The sequence below is a fragment of the Eurosta solidaginis genome, chromosome 1 (assembly GCF_040869045.1).
Source record: "Eurosta solidaginis isolate ZX-2024a chromosome 1, ASM4086904v1, whole genome shotgun sequence".
NCBI lineage: Eukaryota > Metazoa > Arthropoda > Insecta > Diptera > Tephritidae > Eurosta > Eurosta solidaginis.
Genome location: NC_090319.1, coordinates 395,902,526 through 395,923,759, shown reverse-complemented (window position 1 = coordinate 395,923,759; position 21,234 = coordinate 395,902,526). Strand labels below are relative to the sequence as shown.

At 40.2% G+C, this 21,234-nt stretch overlaps 2 protein-coding genes across 4 annotated transcripts in view; one reads left to right on the top strand and one right to left on the bottom strand.

Annotated features, from left to right (window-relative positions):
• Positions 1-2,976, top strand: part of Lrrk (Leucine-rich repeat kinase) — a 255,882-nt gene extending 252,906 nt beyond the window's left edge. Inside the window, exon 27 of the mRNA XM_067763702.1 lies at positions 1,661-2,976. Within this exon, the coding sequence (XP_067619803.1) occupies positions 1,661-1,687 (27 nt within the window). The 3' untranslated portion in view covers positions 1,688-2,976. The remainder of the gene's footprint in view (positions 1-1,660) is intronic.
• LOC137238560 (glutamate receptor ionotropic, kainate 2-like) overlaps positions 1-21,234 on the bottom strand; it is a 76,382-nt gene that overhangs the window by 9,903 nt on the left and 45,245 nt on the right. For all 3 annotated transcript variants that reach the window (XM_067763720.1, XM_067763718.1, XM_067763719.1), the window contains 3 exons: positions 2,130-2,333; positions 1,982-2,066; positions 1,645-1,921 (listed from right to left, as the gene is read on the bottom strand). In XM_067763720.1, coding sequence (XP_067619821.1) covers positions 1,645-1,921; positions 1,982-2,066; positions 2,130-2,333 — 566 coding nt within the window. The remainder of the gene's footprint in view (positions 1-1,644; positions 1,922-1,981; positions 2,067-2,129; positions 2,334-21,234) is intronic.

Sequence of the window (21,234 nt, the reverse complement as noted above, 5' to 3'; positions counted from 1 at the left end):
TCCTGATATCTCATTATTTAATTTTTTTTTCATAATATTCAACCCATTAAAAATTAAATAAAAAGAAAATACAACAAATTTAAGCACTTCCTTTATATAAATGAACAAAAATAAGCGAAAAATGTGTTCTTATACAAACACATGTTTTTGCTGAACTTTGATTTTGAAATTTTGACAGAAATTGTAAATACATATTTATGAGAAATAAAAATATAAAGGTGGAGCGCAATTAATTAACTATATATTCGTAAGTTGACTCCTTTCCTGCCAACTTTCCAATCCAAGTAATTTGCGCTCCACTTTTATATTTTTATTTCTCATAAATATGTATTTAAAATTTCTATGTCAACATTTTAAAATCAAACTTCAGCAAAAATATGTCTTTGTATGTGGACACATTTTTCGCTGATTCTTGTCCATTTATATGAAGCAAGTGCTTAAAATTGTTGTATTTTCTTTTTATTTAATTTTTAATGGGTTAAATATTATGAAAAAAATTTAAATAATGAGATATCAGGATGGACAAGGCGACATCTGTTTCGATTATAACTTGTTAATCTCTTCAAAGCCTTTTCTGCCGGGAGTGGGATTTGAACCCGCACTGGAAAAAAAAACACTAGCACCATGAAATTTTCCATCTATTTTCTACATCGACTACTGGTAACTCCCTATTTCAGAATTTGTTTTGAAAACGCCCTATCCCAGAATTTGGCTGAAGAACGCCCTAACTCAGAATGTGTTTCAAAAGCGCCCTATCTGAGTTTAAATTCAAAACATTTTGACGAGGAGCGCTCATGAAAAAAGTGCTGAGATAGGGTGAAGCGGAATTCTTAGATCGGGCGTTTTTAAAACAAATTCTGCAATAGTTTGCCATTCAAAGATTTTCTGAGATAGGGAGTTTTCGAAGCGGCAGCCGAGATAGAGTAATATTCCACTCAGCAGTCGATAAATATACATACGTATGTATGTATAAGTCCTCATACACACATTTTTCAACTACATTCGGCCGATATGGACAAAATATGCTCCTCTGTTCTTGGTACTAAATTGTTTAAAATTATAAAAAGAGAAATACTAAAGTAATGCCAAATTCACACAGAGAAGTAATGAAATAATCAGTAAAGTTTACTAGATAAAAGGTCTTAGTAAACACAATCTTCTATACAAAATAAATTTTTTTAATTATTTCATTACTAGAGCAGTAAAATGTCTTTCTGTTCCGCAATTTATTGTCAATGTAACAAATGACACCAAAAACACCAAAAAAAATACAAAATCCTATTTTTGTTGCATTTGCAGGCACACATCTGGTTAGGTGCGACATCTGTAAATACTTGCGCATGCTTGCTATTTTATTCGTCTTTAAAGTTAAGGACAAAACAGTTGCTAACCATTTTAACTATTTTTTGTAAAAAGCGTAATATTTTTTGGGCCTGATAACGGGTGTTCGTTAATGAAGTAAGTGCCCCTGTGTGAAAAGTTTTTCCACTAAGTTTCTGTTTGAAATAGGTATAAACTTAATTTTTTTTTATCTTCATGGATTTGGGAAGATCCTATGTGTTTTCAGAAAAAGTTGCTTTGAAATATCAGGTTTACGTAGAAACAACAATCTATACATGTAGGTTAAATTATATTTTCACTCACTTCGGTTCCATTTCAGATCCTTGCTGCAGTAATGCGCCCGTAGTAAACCATAAAGAATTGCCGATAGTGAATTGATTAACTAGCTCAGTTGGTTCCTCAATACATGGGTGCGGATTATCCCATTCAGAAGGCGAAAGACGTCCCAAAATGAAAAAGCTAAAGGAGACTAAGAGAAAAGAAAGTCCTAAAAGCCACCATACCCCTTTCGAGAAAGGATCCATAAAGGTAAAAAATGCAGGCGGTGCTTTTTGTGCTTTCAAATGGAGGATTGCAATACCTAATTCAAAATTTATTTAAAAGTTTCATGCAAGTGATTTGAAATAAAACAATTTCGTACCTAAATTCATAAATGGTATGGAGAAGTCAACCACCTGCTGACGTGCTGCTGTAATTGTTAAATCCGTTATGGCAAAGTCAGCTCGCTGGAAGTATGAGAGAGATTTTTTGTACAGGGCCTATTTGCGTTCTAATAAAATCATAAATACCTCCATAATGATTTCCTTTAGCATTCCTGTGGTGGAGTTTGTAGTAGCATTGTATGAACCATAGTCGTTTCCACCGTTTTTCAAAATAAAATTGAATCCCAACTTCTCAGCGAGTTCTTTAATAAGATCGACACCGTAGCCTTCATACTGGCTATTACCCTCTAGTTTTTCATAACTCTCTACAAGACTAGCATAGGGCTTGTTCTAAATGAAAAGAAATGTGCCAGTGGAATACACATATTAATAAACAAAGAAATATTTAATTAATCATCTTAACATTCATATGTATGTATGTTTGGGTGTACATCATATATCGTCGGCTGAGTAAAAAGTCCAGCTATCACGATTGCGGTTTCAAAATTATGAAAATTCAGTGAAAGCTTATTAATTTTTCTGTGTCGCCAAAAATATACTGTTTAAGCCGAATTTTCAATAAAAAAAATGAAAATATACCTCCGTGGAGATTTAGGCTAAGCTAATCCTCCAATTCGCGTCGTGCTCCTTTTTTAATTTTTCCTACAAATTGGCGCGACTGGACCTACATTTTCTACGCCGACCTCGAACTGCATCTGCAAGCAGATGACTTTTCGCTGAGAAGCTTTTCATGGCAGAAATACACTCGGAGTGTTTGCCAAACCGCTACCGAAGGGCAACTTCACTTAGAAATTTTGTATCTAATTGAAAAAAAAAAACATTTTTTCTAAAGGTTTTGGTGTTGCTTTCCCTGGGCCTTAAACCCAGGACCTTCTTTCTGGTAGACGGAACGAAATCAAAACAAGACAGCCTATACAATTTTTGTGATTGTAGCAGCATAAGTGTAACAAGAAAACAATTAAATTTAGGTACATTCGATTATTGAATACAAAAACAAAAACGTTTAAACAGCAATATATCGGCACTCTGATGTTTGGGAATGTACCTAGCTTTTTGTAGCAATATAGGAGTATTACACATATGATGAAATAAATGTGGTAAATGAGCACGCAAATATTTCCCTGCGCTATTTTCATCAGTTTTTTGTGAACAATTTTAAACGAAAATAAAAAAAGGTTTAAGTAAATACCAAAGTCGGTTATTTTTGTGGCAGTATTCTTGGTACATTGGAAAAATGTTGTTGTAGTTAGACGTTTCGGTAAATTTTCGTCAGTATTTCAAGCTCGAAATACAGCAAGCAAGTATCATATATGCATAAGCTACACTCATGGACAAAATAATAGGTGTAAACAGCTTTGGTTCTCTTTCATTACAAGATTTTGCAAATGAAAACAAATGTGTGGTAATATTTATAACTTTAGTTACTTATACTAAATATATGAAAACAATTATAATTCATCCATTTACAAGAAAACTGTGTCATAATTAAATAATTTCGTTGGTCAAAATAATAGGTGTATGAAACTTTTCTTAGAAATCTAAGTACACCATTGAAATATAATTCCTTATTCCACTGTTTTCTTAATCACCGGTTTCACCGGTTGTTGTGGCTTTTGCTAAACGGTACGGTTGTGTTTATTTCTGCTCCTCGAATTTTACATTTTAAAATGGTAAAACTATATTCAAATACTTTTTAAGAATAAATAATGTGTGAGACAGAGATTCAAAAAGCGGAATCAGAAGTTGGTTTCAAGAATATTGTACCAAATAAAGTTTGATTTTTTAAATTTAATATATTTGCGAGAAAATGACTCTAAATAAAGCAAGGCGAATCTATACTAGGTGGTGGCAAAGCGAATTCAATCAATTCGCCGTAAAGTAGAATGTCAATTCAAAAGAAAATTTTCCAGGCATGCTTAACCAACGAAACGATATCATTTCGTTACGATAATCAACGTTAATAAACGAAACGAAGTCATTTCGTTTGGTTTATTAACGTTAAGATCGTCAAATTAACGAAATGATTTCGTTTCGTTTTCTGCCATATCAAAACGAAATCAAATAGTTTATGTTGATTATTAATTTCAAACCATGCTGGCAAAGCTGATTGATGGCGGAGTCATTAAAGGTGAAAGCATTAGCCAAGCTGATTGCAACTTTTCTCATGAATTTTGACAGTACGAACATTTCTCAGAGTATTTTTGACATTACCACCAACGAATTACACAAACAAATTACATAGAGTTTGTGTGTGTATGTGCGCTCGTTGTTGCCAGCTTACGGCTTCACCATGGCTATAGCATTGCCAGCACAATTCAAACATAAAGTATCACGTTTTCGTTAACGTTTTTAACGTTAACGAAAGCTTTTCGTTTCGGTTAAAAACGAGATACAATTTATCTTGATAATTTCTTTATCGATAATATTTCGAAGTGTTTCAACGGAAACGGTGGAAATTTTTTGATAAACGATTAGCTTAACGTTAAGGTGCATCCCTGAAATTTTCATTGATTTCGATTAACTGACATGTTGCAGTACAAGGCGCTGTATGGAAAATTATCAAGAAGAAGCAATCAGCTGATGGAATAACACCACCTGTAATGAATTCGCCTTGAAATAAAGAAAGCAAAACGCATACACTTACAAAGTTTGATACATACATATACATATATTCATTCTATATAAAAAATGGAGAGTAAATGCGACAAGTGCAAAAGTACAATACGTGGAGAAGTGTCAAAAATTCGTTGCGAAGGGGTGTGTGGGAAATATTATCATTTAGCACCAAAATGCTCTGGCGTAGACCAATACAGTGTTAACAAATTAGACGAATGTGAAATGCTTAGATTTATGTGTACTGATTGTGTGCAGTATGTGCATAACGTAGATGACATTCTAAAAGATATGCAGATGGTAGTGAGCAAAAATGGCAAACAACTATCTGAGTACAGGAATGAATTTGATAATGCTCTCAGGAGACATGAAAGAGAAATAAAGCAAGTTTTAAAAGCAGTGGAAGTTGCATTTAGCGACAGAATTAAGGCAATGCAAAAAGCGCAAGAATCATGCGAAAAGAGTGTTGTAGAAGTGAACAAAATACGGGAAATTGCTGAAGGCTTCAAGCGAAGCAGCGAGCAGGTCTGTGATGAGTTGAAAACAAACAAGGATGCAAGGCGAATCTATACTAGGTGGTGGCAAAGCGAATTCAATCAATTCGCCGTAAAGTAGAATGTCAATTCAAAAGAAAATTTTCATTGATTTCGATTAACTGACATGTTGCAGTACAAGGCGCTGTATGGAAAATTATAAAGAAGACAATAAGAAAATGATTGATGAAATAAGTAAAGAGAATAAAAAAATGTGCAATGAAATAAAGAAAAATGTTAATAGTGTTGAAGCCAAAGTGTCATACGCAGCGATAACAAAAAATGATGGACAAAAAAAAAAGAAGTGTTGCCAGACATTAGAAAGATCATCCCTTAATTGTCAAGCCGAATAAAAGGCAAAATATAGAAATAACCAAAACTGGCCTAAAATCGAAAGTTGATCCAGCTGATATGAAAACACATACATACCTATAAACCTACGGCCGAAGTTAAATAACGCAGCGAATGCTATGTGTATATACGCATGTGTCGCATCATGTCTCACTCAAAAGTAATTTGCTCGCACAGTTGACACCGAACAATCACACACACGAATTTTTTGGTAAAAATGTTACTTTTGTTTAAACAATTTGGCTGATATAAGAAAGGAATCAAGTATTTTTTTTTGATGCAGAACGAAGGTAAATATTTCAAAGTTTTACTGAAAAGTAGAATTTTTCAAATCCATCCCTCCGTTTATTATGATTTTTTACTACATTTTAGCAATTTGCCACGCCCCTATAATATATATTTTCAAATTATATTAACTGTACCATCTCACGAAGCTAAGCTTTCAAATGCAAAAAACCGTTTTAAAATCGGAGCATTCTATGTGAAGTTATGTGCATACATGGCATTTAGCGACTTTATTTTATAAGATTTATAGATGTAGCTGAAATATGTGTCTGTTTCACCTCTACACTAATTCTATGTATCCCTTCTTAAAATTGTGCGTGTCCACAATTCATCGCAACTGATCCAGCTATATGTTATACACTATGGCCATCAGAGGGTTGTGTCTCCGCTTTTCGGTACACCCTGTGCTGTAGCTAGTTATTGACCCATGCCGCTATATGGGCCTCCTCAACATTATCTAAGCGAGCGCGTTTTTTTTACGCGCAAACGTAAACGTATACGGCTTGTAAAAAAACACGGCTGTTATTATTCTCTTCCGTTTAAGGCCGAGCTACAATCACCTTTTTCATATAGATGCGTTTAACACAAGCTTATGCATTTCAGTAACGTCGCCAAAATCAACCAAAAATTTTGCGAAGCACTGTTATAAACATTCTCCCTATACAACAAAAATACTTGCCAACATATTTTGTGTTGTATTCAAATGCTAACCACGACAGTAAATACCCTGCAAAAATTGTTGTATTACGTGTTCCATTTTCTTCATGTTGGAGTACTCTAACAATACTCCTTTGCAATGCGTTTGCGGACCACCATCAGCCGATCATTGCTCGTTTTTTAACGACCGTGATCACGACACGACGACGATCGAACAGAGTTGCCAAAAGTAAAATATTGCATACAAATAACTGATAATAAAACTTTACTAGGACAACTCTGATAAAATGCAACCGGGCACTGGTTTTATGTATACATACTATATTATAGAGAAATATTAGTTTCTTTATTCACGCAAATGCTAAATAAATAAGAATATTCGTACTACAAAATATAAAAGTTTTATTTCCCCTCTTCATTTACTTTCATTTTAAATTAAATTCACTCCGATAATTCTTTCCGACACAATTCCTTTTTATCTTTTTGGCATATGATCCTCTGTGGATGCTCCATGGAGTACTACAGTGAAAGTACTTTGGAAAGTACTCTCACGTATGTACTCTATGGAATACTCACAAACAAAGCGAGAGTGGGATCACCTACTCCTCTCCTAGGACATCGCAATGTTAATTAGAGCACATTTTTTGTATGAATACAGATTAGTTTTGGAACACTCCTATACTCCCAAAGGAGTATTCCTTACATTATTTATGGAGTACTCGCGTTTTTTGAAGGGTAATTGTCAATTTGTTGGTTACATTTTCGTTTGTCATCTCCTTTTGATAATCCCAATGCCAGTAAAATAAAAAAATAAAAAAAATAAAAAAAAAACAGCTGTTGAGATGAGCCAACCATATAATTGAACCATAGTGAATAGTGTGGCCAGCTCAGCAACAATTGAAATTTCTTTTGTCTTTAAAATATATTGCGCAGTTTTTTATTATACATTTTTAGATTTTATGCATTATTATATTATTATATACTATTTATATTAAAACAACCACACACATTTTTTATTTTTCGAAAAAACCGTCGCAAGCGAAAATTCGCGCGATTTTTTATTAAAAATGTTCTTATTTTTTTTTAAACTACAGAAGTATCACTCCTAATATCAGGAGTCTTAGCCTCGTAAGTGCAGGGCACGAGCACAGAACGTGCTCGATCGTTTCCTCCTCCAACCCGCACTTCCTACATCTGCTATCACTGACCAAGCCTAATTTAAAGGCATGTGACGCCAGAAGGCAGTGTCCAGTCAGAATACCCGTAATGAGTATACAGTCCTCTATTTTTAATGATAAAAGCAACTTTGTTAGTCTAAGGTTGTAAGACATAATCTTGGACACTTTAAAGCCCCGCGCTTGAACCCACGCCTTTCCCGCTTGGTCGATCATGTGCACCTCTCGCCTTCGTTTAGTCTCGCCCAGTCTAATTGGGACGTCTACGGAGCAAGCTTCAAGGGATGCGCCCTATTTAGCTAGTTCGTCCGCTTTTTCATTCCCATCTATTCCCATATACCCTGGGACCCAATATAGATGTATGCTTCTCCCTGTCCCGATTCTCTCCAGAGACTGCTTACACTCTAACACGCAGTTAGATGCTGTGCTATGCGAGATTATTGCCTTAATTGCTGCCCGTCGAATATTATTTTAAGCCATTCCACGACCGCCCTACTTGAGACTTGTAGCATGGCCGGGAGTATATGTACCATCTGGGCCCGGCGATTTAAACTTAGAAAACGTCTTCACTGCCCACTCGATCTTGGTATCGGTCACCAAGCCCGGCACTACTAGCTCCGTGATCGAAGTGTGAGTGATGCCTGCTGGCTCTTCTAAACCGTCTCCCGATGGGAAATGTGTATCGAGAAGCACCTCAAAGGATTCCTCACTATTACGTGACCATTCCCCGTTCTCTTTCTTTATTAGTCCCTGGACTATGTTTCCCTTTGCTAGGACTTTTTTCAATCGTGGTGCACTCCTGGAGCACTCTATGTCCGTACAGAAACTTTTCCATGAGTTTCTCTTCGCCCTGGTAATTTCACGCTTGTAGATCCTCAGTAGATCCCTGTACTCGTCCCGACACGTTTCGCTTTCCGCGGTCTTTGCGAGCTTAAACATTTCTTTTACCTGTCTTCTTAGAAGACTCAGCTCATTGCTCCACCATGGCGGTTTTGCTTTTCCTCTGAATCTTGTTAGAGGACAAGATTTGTTATACGCAGTCATAAGCGTCCTTGTTAGGAATTCATTCGACTCCTCCAGTTCCTCTACATTAGCAACCTCTTTGGGTTGTCCCAGTTTTGTTTCTACATGTTTCTGGAATTTAGTCCAGTTCGTTGACCTAGGGTTTCTCAAGGTTCCTCCCTTCTCTACCCTCTTTAGGGGGATGTTGAAGCTGATATACGCATGGTCGGAGAAGGATGGTCTATCAAGAATCATCCAATCATACCTTGATATATCACGCTCGGAGCTTAATGTAATATCCAGAACATTGCTGGATGTTGGACCAATGTATGTAGGGACATTTCCCCTGTTGGCTGTCTGCAAATCGGTTTGCAGGATGTAACAAAATAGAGATTCGCCTCTCTCGTTCGTATCTGCTTCTCCCCACGCATTGTGGTGCGCATTTGCATCCGCGCCTATGACCAACCGCCCTTTGCGCCCTTCCTCTTGTACTAGCCTTTTGCACTCCATCGGTGGAACATCCGCAGCATGAGCCATGTAGCAGGACGCCAGGATAAATGCCTGCTTATTCTGTTGCTCAACGGCCACCATTGCGAGGTCCTCAGTAGTGTAATTAGGCAGCATATATGAATGCAGCTGTTTCCTTACCATTACTACAGCTCGCACCCGTCCTTCCGTTTGCGCGTAATAACGCCAAACCCGCGCGCGCTAAGTTCAGAAACCTTTCCTCCCGATGAGAGCCACGGCTCCTGGATCAGCGCCACGTCAAACGAACCCTCAAGGGTTAGGAGGAGTTCGCATGGTCGGAGAAGGATGGTCTATCAAGAACCATCCAATCATACCTTGATATATCACGCTCGGAGCTCAATGTAATATCCAGAACATTACTGGATGTTGGACCAATGTATGTAGGGACATTTCCCCTGTTGGCTATCTGCCAATTGGTTTGCAGGATGTAACAAAATAGAGATTCGCCTCTCTTTCGTATCTGCTTCTCCCCACGCATTGTGGTTCACATTTGCATCTGCGCCTATGACCAACCGCCCTTTGCGACCTTCCTCTTGTACTAGCCTTTTCACTCCATTGGTGGAACCTCCGCAGCATGGGCCATGTAGTAGGACGCCAGGATAAATGCCTGCTTATTCTTTTGCTCAACGGCCACCACTGCGAGGTCCTCAGTAGTGTAATTAGGCAGCATATATGAATGCAGCTGTTTCCTTACCATTACTACAGCTCGCACCCGTCCTTCCGTTTGCGCGTAATAACGCCAAACCCGCACGCGCTAAGTTCAGAAACCTTTCCTCCCGATGAGAGCCACGTCTCCTGGATCAGCGCCACGTCAAACGAACCCTCAAGGGTTAGGAGGAGTTCGCTCGACGCCACTTTACTGTGTTGGGGGTTTATCTGTAGGACTCGCAGCACCATTGGGCTGTTTGTCCCCCTCCAGCACCTTCGTCGTGTTGTCGTCGTCCTCCCCTTGCCCTTTTTGTTTAGAGTATTCGAGGCCCCCTTCAGCTTCTCGTAACTGTTGTGCCGGGTGTTCCTCTGTGCAAGTCACAGCACCATTTGGCGGTTGGTCCTCTTCTAACACCTTCGAGGTGACGTCGGGGACCTCCACCTGTCTTTTTTCCCTTAGGCTTTTGAGGTCCTTTTCGACTTCGCCCACCTCTAGCGTGTTAGGATTTTTATCCTCGGGACTTCTTTTTTCCTGAGTCACATGTAAATTTTGCCTGTGCCAAAGGACATTTTGCCAAACTGCGTGTACAAAATATCCTCCGCCTGCTTGTTTAGTTGGAAGATGTAGAATTGAACTTCCTAGGTAGGCCGAGATAAAGTAAGTACCTTCCAATCTTGTGTCGGTATGTTCGGATTCTGATTCTGCAGAAGTCGCGTGTATCCTCCGACTTCATGACGCATGGTATCCATACCTTAACTTTTGGTACCGTGGGGATTTGCGCTTTATCCACCACCTCAAACCGCGCGTTCGTGCCTTGCCTTTGGAGGTTTGGAACCACTTCCTCCAGCCACCGCAAGCTCGCGATGTTGTCGCACGCTATCATCTTCACACCATTATACCATCCCCCCGAAATAAAGGTTGGAAGGGTCTTACTTGGTTGTTCCCGCATCATCTTAACCATTGAGCTAATAGGCTCCCTTTCCACAGATCTCCACCTTTCAGTAGTCATTTGTCCGAAAGGACTGCTACGATCAACCAGCGCCACAGTAAGTGACTGCTTTGCCACATCACTCATCTTCTCGGGAAAAGCCGGAGTTTAAGTGTTATCTCCCTTTGGCACCTCCGAGAAAGCCGGAGTCTTAGCGTTAACTCCCGTTAGCACCTCCGAGAGAGCCGGAGTCTTAGCGTTTTATCTCCTACTTTCGTAGTTGGAACTTACCTCTGACTCGCAGATTTCGAGGTAGTTGCTACCTCGTTATTGGGGCCCATCTGTCTCACAGCTTTGGACCTACTTGTCTTGTTTATGCGACTGCCCTGCCTCGTAGTTCTAGGACTGGGTCCTTTCTGCCTCTTGAAAGCAGGCTTGTCGCCTTCCGCCGAACGTTGCCTCTTCATTCTGACATTCGGCGCTTCTTCCTCGTACCGATTGCAGAACCGAGGGTTTATCGCAGCAAACCTTTTGAACTGCCTTCGACCTATTTCTACCGCCTCATGGGCCCATTCCAAGCGCTTGATCTCCACTTCTGTTGGGTCGACCACTGCTCCCAAGCGTTGTACAATTCTTAGTGCTGCACGGTACTGCGAGAGAGCTCTTTTACTTCCTCTTCTCCGTACCCTTCTCCACTCTTCTCCCCCGTTTTCATTTGTGTGCTTCTCCAACACGGAGTTCATTGAATCAGCACTACTCTCGCTCCCCGGGTCCGACGCATCCCTTAATGCGTATTTGTCGTCCTTGGCTTGCGACTCAGTCCTCCTCTTATCATCGTCCTTATTACAATCAGCTAATGAGTCGTTCATCTTGGCCGTATAACCACCTGCCCGACAAGGCGGGCTCAGCGGTCCAGTATTATATACGGGGATAGAACCGTCCGCCACAGCAGCGCCCCTTAATGTGGTAAGGCCATCGATACTTCCCGAGGTCGCCCGGTATCGGGAAGGCTCCGTTCGAATACAGCCGAATTTATTCCCTGGCTGTAAATCGTCCAATAGGCACGGTCCGCATAATACCCTGGATTAGGGGGTTGGCAGTTCTTAGTCACCGACACCCCTCCGCCCTCCTATGAGGCGAAACGGCGTATATGATGTCCTAAACAGCTCCGCCTCATAGTCGGGCGCTATGGAATTCGGCTAAGCCCTCACCAACGACAAGGTGCCTACCCTAGTGAGGGTTCCACTACGCGTACCCAAAAAAATAATTTTCGAGCCTGCGAAATTTAATTTTTTTTACTTTTTTTTGGCTTTGATTTTTAAGGTTTTTTTCATGACCTACTAAAAAAATTGTCATATGTATAATATTTTTATTTTCAAAAAACTGTTACCGACAACGTTTTTAGCGGAAATTTTTGGGCCGGACAAGGTATATATGAAAATTTTACAATCAAATGAAATTTTTTTAACAGGTCATAAAAAAAACCTTAAAAATCAAAGTCGAAAAAAAGTAAAAAAATGAAATTTCGCAGGCCCGAAAATTATTTTTTTGGGTATGCGCAGTGGAACTTTTTTCCTTAGGCCAAATCATGGTTCAACTATATACAGGTTGGCTCATCTGTAAAGCAACAAAATATGTCTGTTCAAATTGTCAAAATCTGTGTATTGGTGTTGGTGCGAATGGTATGGAATGGAAACATAAAACTTAGCAGTTTTTGTATGTGTAAGTAAAATGTTGCCAATGTGTTGGTTTCATTTTGAGTTTGCCATCTCCTTTTGACAATCCCTTCGACCATGCAATGACATAAATAAAATCAGCTGATGAGATGAGCCAACCTGTACATAATTGAACCATGGCCCAAATCCTATCGAAAGATCGATGGCGGGATATCGGTTAATAAATCGACCCAGTTAATATATATTAATTTTTGATTAATTGCGCTTCATTACTGCTATCAACCAGTAGTGGAATTCACTAACTTATAACGATGTGATTTGTCGAGATTTTAATTAACGATTTTGTCGCTTGCCTAATCGATAGTACCATTCACTAACTTAGTTTTAACGACTCGACATAAATTACATTTAAATTTCGTTTTAATAGTAGAAAGGTGGCAGCACAACTTAACGAAAACTAAAAAATGTGAAAAGCACAAAGGAGTGCCAAAAATAAAAAAAGGACGTGTGGCACTCGGGTACTGCCGCGGTAAAGCTATTATTTGTTTTCTTTGATATTAATTCAAGTTTTGTCTTTGATATTAATTCAAGTTACACTTTTTAAGCGTAGTGACCGATAAGAAAACAAATTTTTTACTTTTATTGAATAAATGAGAAGTTAATATTGGTTAAAAAATTTGTATTATTATCTTACAAGATATGTACATACATAGGTTATTCAGGAATATTTATAATTGAAATTATAGGTTTATGGTAACTGAAATAGGAAACATATGTACGTTTGAGACTTGATATCCTCTAAATATCTTGAAAATACCGCGTCAATGGTGGTCCCCTATTTTGTTGTGGATTCTTTTGGATCATTATTTATTTTCAAATTGATTTTATGTACATATGTAAATCAGTTACGGTTTTTTTTTGATTTAGTCGCCACGCTCAAAGCCCGCGATAAAATCTATGCAAAGCTTAAATTTTTTTTAAATATTTAAATTTAACTTTCACTTTAACTTTAACTTTAACTTGAATTTTAACTTTCACTTTCACTTTAACTTAAACTTTATTTTTAACTTTAACTTTCACTTTAACTTTAACTTTAACATTAAATTTAACTTTAACCTTAACCTTAACTTTAACTTTATTTTTAACTTTAACTTTAACTTTCACTTTAACTTTAACATTCACTTTAACTTTATCTTTAACTATAACTTCCACTTTAACTTTAGCTTTAAATTTAAATTTAACTTTAACTTTAACTTTAAATTTAACTTTAACTTTAACTTTAACCTTAACTTTAACTTTACCTGCGGGGGTACCGGTCCCCTACCGGGCGCCTCCACAGGTGGTTACTTTAACTTTAACTTTCACTTTAACTTTAACATTCACTTTAACTTTAACTTTAACTTTATTTTTAACTTTAACTTTCACTTTAACTTTAACTTTCACTTTAACTTTAACTTTAACTTTAAATTTAACTTTAACCTTAACCTTAACTTTAACTTTAACTTTATTTTTAACTTTAACTTTCACTTTAACTTTAACATTCACTTTAAATTTATCTTTAACTATAACTTCCACTTTAACTTTAGCTTTAAATTTATATTTAACTTTAACTTTAACTTTATTTTTAACTTTAACTTTCACTTTAACTTTAACATTCACTTTAACTTTGACTTCCACTTTAACTTTAACTTAAACTTTAACATTAACTTTAACTTTAATTTTAACTTTAACTTTAACTGTAACTTTAACTTTAACTTTAAATTTAACTTTAACTTTAACTTTCACTTTAACATTAACTTTATTTTTAACTTTAACTTTAACTTCCACTTTAACTTTAACTTTGACTTTAACTTTAACCTTAACTTTAACTTTAACTTTATTTTTAACTTTAACTTTAACTTTCACTTTAACTTTAACATTCACTTTAACTTTAACATTCACTTTAACTTTAACTTTATCTTCCACTTTATCTTTAACTTTAACTTTACTTTATTTTTAACTTTAACTTTAACTTTCACTTTAACTTTAACATTCACTTTAACTTTAACTTTAACTTTAACTTTAACTTTAACCTTAACTTCCACTTTAACTTTAACTTTAACTTTAACTGTAACTTTAACTTTAACTTTCACTTTAACATTAACTTTATTTTTAACTTTAACTTTAACTTTAACATTCACTTTAACTCTAACTTTTCTTTAACCTTAACTTTAACTTTATCTTTCACTTTAACTTTCACTTTAACTTTAACTTTATCTTTATTTTTAACTTTAACTGTCACTTTACCCGCGGGGGTATCGGTCCCCTACCGGGCGCCTCCTCAGGTGGTGGATAGAGGAACGCTTCCCACAAGACGGGAGGTACTGAGTGAATTAAGTACTCAGGGCGAACCAAAACGAGCAATCCAGTGGAAAAATGGGAATGTGTTGCTCTAAGGGCAACACATCCCAAAGTTCCGGTGGAAGGGCGATAGGATGCCGCCCTAAAATACCCCATCAAGCATCCACAGGATCGAGACCAGTAAGATCCTGTTGACCAAAACTGGAAATATGATTATGAACTGATTGCTACGGGCTGGCGATGACGATAGGCTACTACCTTAATAAGCAAGGGTGACACCTTGCCGAAACGGCTGGTAGGTTAATATCGGCATCGTCTCCGTCTCGTTAAAACCTTGGCAGGTCTTCAAGTACGTTCGAAGCACGTCGCCATTAAGTTGGTGGTGCAGGCTCAGTTGAGACGACTCCTGACTAACGCTGTATTCTGGCTCTGAACACAGACTCCCATAAGGACCTGTGTCAACCCACGCGTGGCCTCCCTGCTTCTGCAAAGATAACCACGGGAATTGAAGACGGCGACTGCACATCGTGCGGAGATAGCGGCTTGAAGCGGAGACCCAATAGAACAAATGAGCAACAAAATAAAAACAACAAAGGAAGATAAAAGTAGAGAAAGCGAGAAAGAAAGGGGCGATGAAGCGGTGTTCAAGAAGAGCACTAAAGTGCTGAGATCGCCGGTTTTAACAACCCCCGCTAAAGCGACCTTGTCGGTAATGCCCACACAAGGCACCGAATCGGCGGAAAAGACAAAGGCAGCGAAAGCACAGCTGCGTAATAACCCCAGCCAGTCTACACCTGCTACTGCAAGGGAAAAAGCGTTGGTCAGCTCACCCAATGTCGTTGCACAGCGCGCTGTTGGGAAGGAGAAACGTGCGACTCCGCCAAGAGGCTCACTCTCATACACAAGCCTCGAAGGGAAGAGCCAAGACGAACTGCTGGAGTATGCGGTATCAGTGCTGCGCGAGATGCAGGAAACCGCTCTCAAGCAGAAGACCGTGTCCAAGGACATAAAAACCGGTATGGCTCTTCTCGAGGAAGCGTTAAGCTGCATGGGATCGTTAAGGGCCCAAAAGGTAGATGAGAACAGAGAATCGGGCCGAAAAAGCAAGAGGGCACGAACGAGCTCAGATTCCCACTCGGAGGGCTTGGAAGCCAAAAAGAAACGAGATGAAAGAACAAATACGCTTTCACAAGGTGAGTCTTGGTCCAATGTAGCGCGCCGGAGGCTGAAACAGCGGGCCCAGCCAGCCAAGCAGGCAACCCCCGTCCAAGCTCCTAAAGCTCAAAAACGGGCGAGAAAGAGGAGACAAGCAGCAACTTTTGTGGTAAAACCTGTGGAAGGCAAAAGCTATGCCCAGGTACTAGGGGCCATACGCGGCCAGCTCCGCCCTAATGACACAGGTACGGTGGTACGGTCAGTACGAAAAACCAAATCTGGTAACGTACTGATTGAAACGGCGCGCTGCAGTGACCAGACGGCCTTCAGAGCAGCTATAGGTAGTGCAGTAGGAGAGGTCGGTGAAGCACAACAGCTCTCCAAGCGGATGAAGTTGGAAGTACTTGGCATGGACTGTCTCACAACCGAAACAGAAATCCAAGACGCAATAAGGAGGGAGGTCGGAAAAGAAGAAATCACTAGACCTCTCCGGGTCTCTGTGTTCGCAGCAAACCAAAGAGAACAGAAAATGGCGGTCGTCGAAGTGGACGAGAATATTGGCAACGCCCTACTCAAAAAAGGTAAAATTCCGATCGGATGGATACAGTGCCGAATCAGACAGCGAGCAGAAGTACAACGCTGCTTTAGGTGTCTCGGCTACGGACACCGGAAGGCAGAATGCAAGGGTCCAGACAGGAGTAACGCCTGCTGGAAGTGTGGGCAAAGCGGCCACAAAGCTTCGGCCTGTACCGCAGCTCCAAAATGTTACCTGTGTAATACACAGAAGCTCGATCATGTCCCTGGATCTGGAGCATGCAGCATCTTCAGAGCGGCACTCGCTGTTGCAAAGGCCAAAGTCTCAATTCAATAGTGATTAGTTTTATCCAAGGCAACCTAAACCGGAGCAGACTTGCTGATGAGCTACTACAACAGTTGGTCTTAGACCATAAAGCTAACAGCGTTATCATCAGCGAACCCTATAGAGCCCGAAATGATTGGCATATAGACAACACCGGCACCGCCGCAATCTGGATGACAGATGCAAACGCCAATATTGTGAACCGTGTTGCCGGACAAGGCTACGTCCGCCTAACTACGAATAATACCACAATAGTAAGCTGCTACTTGTCCCCGAATGATCCCATTCAAACGTTCAGGGAGAAGCTTGAACTTATTGAAGACGACCTGAGGGACTTAACTAGTAACCTGGTTGTGGCGGGAGACTTTAACGCAAGAGCCGTCGAATGGGGAATGCCGCAGACTAACACCCGTGGAAGGTTAGTCCTTGAGATGGCAGCCAGGCTCGGTTTGAACGTGCTTAACACTGGTACGACCCCTACATACCGACGGCCAGGCTTTGGATACTCGATCCCCGATGTAACACTAGTGTCAGAAAGCCTGCTCCTGACCGCTGCTGGATGGAGAGTCATAGAGGATCTGACTGGCAGCGATCACAACTACATCACTTTCCACCTAAACGATCCCGGTCAGAGGCAGATTCCGAACGGGCCACGCAGAACAAAAGCATGGGACGCATCCAAGGTCGACTCTGCCACGTTCTCCGCATCAGTACTGGGGGATGCCCGACGGATAATCAACAACTCCAGTCCGACGGAAGAGACGGTTGAAAAGACAATGAGCTGTCTTCGCCACGCTTGCAACCTCTCTATGCCACGGAGGGGAGTGTGGAGGGGTAAAAAGCAGGTATACTGGTGGAATAGCGAAATCGCGGAGCTGCGGAAAATATGCCACAGGATGCGAAGGCTAGCAACTCGCGCGCGCGGCAGGCCTGAGGCTCTAGAAAAGTCGGAAGCGTACAAAGGAGCGAAGAAAGCTCTTAGTGCTGCCATTAAGCAAAGCAAGCTTAAGTGCTGGAAAGCGCTTTGCGAGGAAGTGGATCGAGACCCATGGGGGCAGGGATATAAGATAGTAATGAAGAAGTTCCGTCCGCCAAACCAGCTGATGGACGAGAACCAAATAAGGAACATTGTGGATGGCCTGTTTCCCACCCAACTGCCTAGGGAGGGCGGGTACGTTACCCATGAAGATCGCAACGTGGAACCATTCCAAGAAGAAGAGCTTAAAACTGCCGTGCGAACTATGAAACCTAGGAAAGCATCTGGGCCCGACGGAATACCCGCGGAGGCAATTAGACTAGCTGCAAACGACTGCCCAGAACTTATGTTGCACATGTACAACAAATGTCTCGAAGAAAGAATATTCCCCACCATATGGAAGACAGCACGACTGGTTCTCATTCCAAAAGGGAAAGGAGATCCCAACTCTCCATCATCCTACCGTCCCCTATGTATGTTGGACACAGCAGGGAAATTGATGGAGAGTCTCCTGAAGCAACGCCTCACCAGAGCGTTACAGGACGCCGGAGGACTGTCGCCCAGACAGCATGGTTTTCGGAGGGGGCACTCTACAATAGGTGCCATAGCAGAAGTTATAGACGCAGTCAAGAAAGCCGAGACAGCGTGCCACAGAGCAAGACCTATAGTGTTGCTGGTCACGCTGGACGTCAAAAACGCTTTTAACTCAGCTAGGTGGGAGGACATGCTTGAGGCACTAGAAAGCACTTTCAAAGTACCGCAATATTTGTTAGAAATTTTAAGGGACTACCTAAGAGAGAGGTATCTAATATATGAAAGTACTCACGGTCAAAAAAGGGTAAAAATAACAGGTGGAGCAGCCCAGGGTTCGGTACTAGGTCCCGATCTCTGGAATATAACTTACGACAGTCTTCTTCGATTAGACATGCCAGAAAGCACCTTCCTCGTTGCATTTGCAGACGACGTGGCAGCTGTGATAACACCACCAAGCTGCGAGCTGGCACAGCTAAAATTAAACCAGGTCATGCGTAATGTAAATAGGTGGATGGCTGAGCACGGTCTCCAGTTAGCAACAGCCAAAACGGAGATCGTCATCCTCACAAAGAGACGTATTCCCACTACCAGGAACATGATGGTTGGGGACCAGCCAATAGAAACACTCGCTTCAACGAAATATCTGGGAGTGAGGTTAGACAGCAAACTCAACTTCTCGGATCACATACGAGGGACCTGCGAAAGAGCTGCGCGCATAATAGCGCAGTTGAGTAGATTAATGGCAAACACAGGTGGCCCAAAGCCATGCACAAGGAAGTTGCTTGCATCAGCCTCGGATTCTATACTCTTATATGGTGCAGAAATCTGGGCGGACGCAATGAAATACCGGAAGAACCGAGTCGCCCTCACCTCGGTCCAACGCAGAGGGGCGCTGCGAATATCTTCGGCTTACCGCACGGTATCAGCTGAAGCTGTCCTGGTCGTTGCGGGAACCATACCGATATATCTTCTCGTTGAGGAAAGAAAAACAATATATGACAACGGATCGCAAGCAAGTAGAGCTGCTGTTGCCATGCAGGCGCGAGAAGAATCGATCCGACGTTGGCAAGACCAGTGGAGCAACAGCATCGTAGGAAAGTGGACTAGGGAACTAATCCCTGAACTTGATCCATGGTTGAAGCGACCGCACGGAGAGGTAGACTTTTACCTGACCCAGTTTCTAACGGGACATGGTTACTTCCGCAAATACCTACACAGAATGGGTAAGGTTGATAGCCCGAGCTGTCTGTACTGTGGGGAAATAGACGACGTACGCCACACCTTCTTCGAATGCAGGCACTTCTCCCATCAGCGAAGGAGGGTAGAAGAGGTACTTGGCGACCTATCCCCGGGCAGTGTCATTAATAACATGACCTGTCGAAGAGACAGATGGGATACGGTCAGCACATATGTGAGGCATATACTTACCAGTAAACGAGAAGACGGATGCCTAGCCCATTAGCGTGAGAGTAGCCATAGAGCTCACGTAGCGCGCACCCGTACCCGAAGTAATGCTAAACGCGGTCCCAGGTACGGGGATTTGCGCGGGCCGTGGGAGGTTAGGTTTTAGTGGGTAGGCCTTCATGGAAGAAGGGAGTCCTACACTCGGAGAGTCTCGCAGTGAGGCTTAAATATCCCGGTCAGTGCATAAAGCATTTCCTCCTTCCACGAAACACAAAAAAAAAAAAAAAAAAAAAAAAAAAAACTGTCACTTTAACTTTAACATTCACATTAACTTTAACTTTAACTTTATGATAGAGATCCAATTGCAAACACCGAACCTTTTTCGAACCTTTTTTGACAAATATCCGTTAAGGTTTTTTTTTTTTGATTTAGTCGCCAAGCCCGCGATAAAATCTATGTAATAGCTTAAAAACCTTAAAATATAAATTCCGTATACTAATAGCTTTTAAAAGTCATTATTGTGCAAATTTTTACATATTTTAACAAAAGGTAAGTAAATGAGGTATTAATTTCTTTTTTTCGCTGTTGATATCGCAGTTATTCTTGTACCCCTTAATTGGCCATCAAGTTGAGAAATAATATCATGAGCCAAGTCTGGGGTTAGTCGGTACAGCTTTCGAAGCTCCGTTGCATTCAAGTGGAATGGGTTATCTACTTCTCTACTTTCTCTACTTCTCTCTCTACTGGCGATGGACTTAGTAACTCTTCATCTTGTGATAAAAGGTACGCCAAGTACTCAAATGCCATTTGATTTATAAAGCAGCGTTTCGTGTTTGAAATTATTTAATTAAAGTTCCGATTTTATTTTTTAACTAAAATTGCCAGAAATATTAATTTCGTGATTTTTAACGCAGCCAATTTACTTGCCGTTTATTTAACAACACAGCTGATCGTCGATAAAAAAATATCGATACAAAATAGTTACTGAATAACGAAATCGTTATAGTTATCGATTCGCAAATAAAACGTTGGCAAATGTCGTTAAAAAAGTTAGTAAATTTCACTACAGGTGTTTATTTGTCACCACCTTGGAGATTTTTTTTCAACTCCACCTCAACTCGATATCCAATGTAGGATATCAAACGAAGAAATATGTTGATATTCATTTGAGAAATGTACATTTCTGAAAATCTCTCGAAAGTTGGATAATAACTGGAAAATATTAGTGACGTTGGAAATCAACTCGAAAACTCTTAATTTTACAAAATTTCTCACAAGTTGGCAGTGATTGGAGAATGAAGTTGGATATCAACTCGCGAACTATCTGGTTTAAAAATAATTAAATAATGATGTTGGATACCACCTCTGGAACTAGATACATATATATTTCGCTGGGGAAATTTTTTCCATGTTTGTTGGATAAACAAAATCCAGCAGTTGCCGTATCTACAAATTATCTAGATAATACAAAAAACCAATGTTGCCGCACAAAAAGCCAACCCCCAAGGCGGCCTTAAGGCCCAATTAATGGTGACTTATAGCCATAAAACCATAACCAAATAAAAC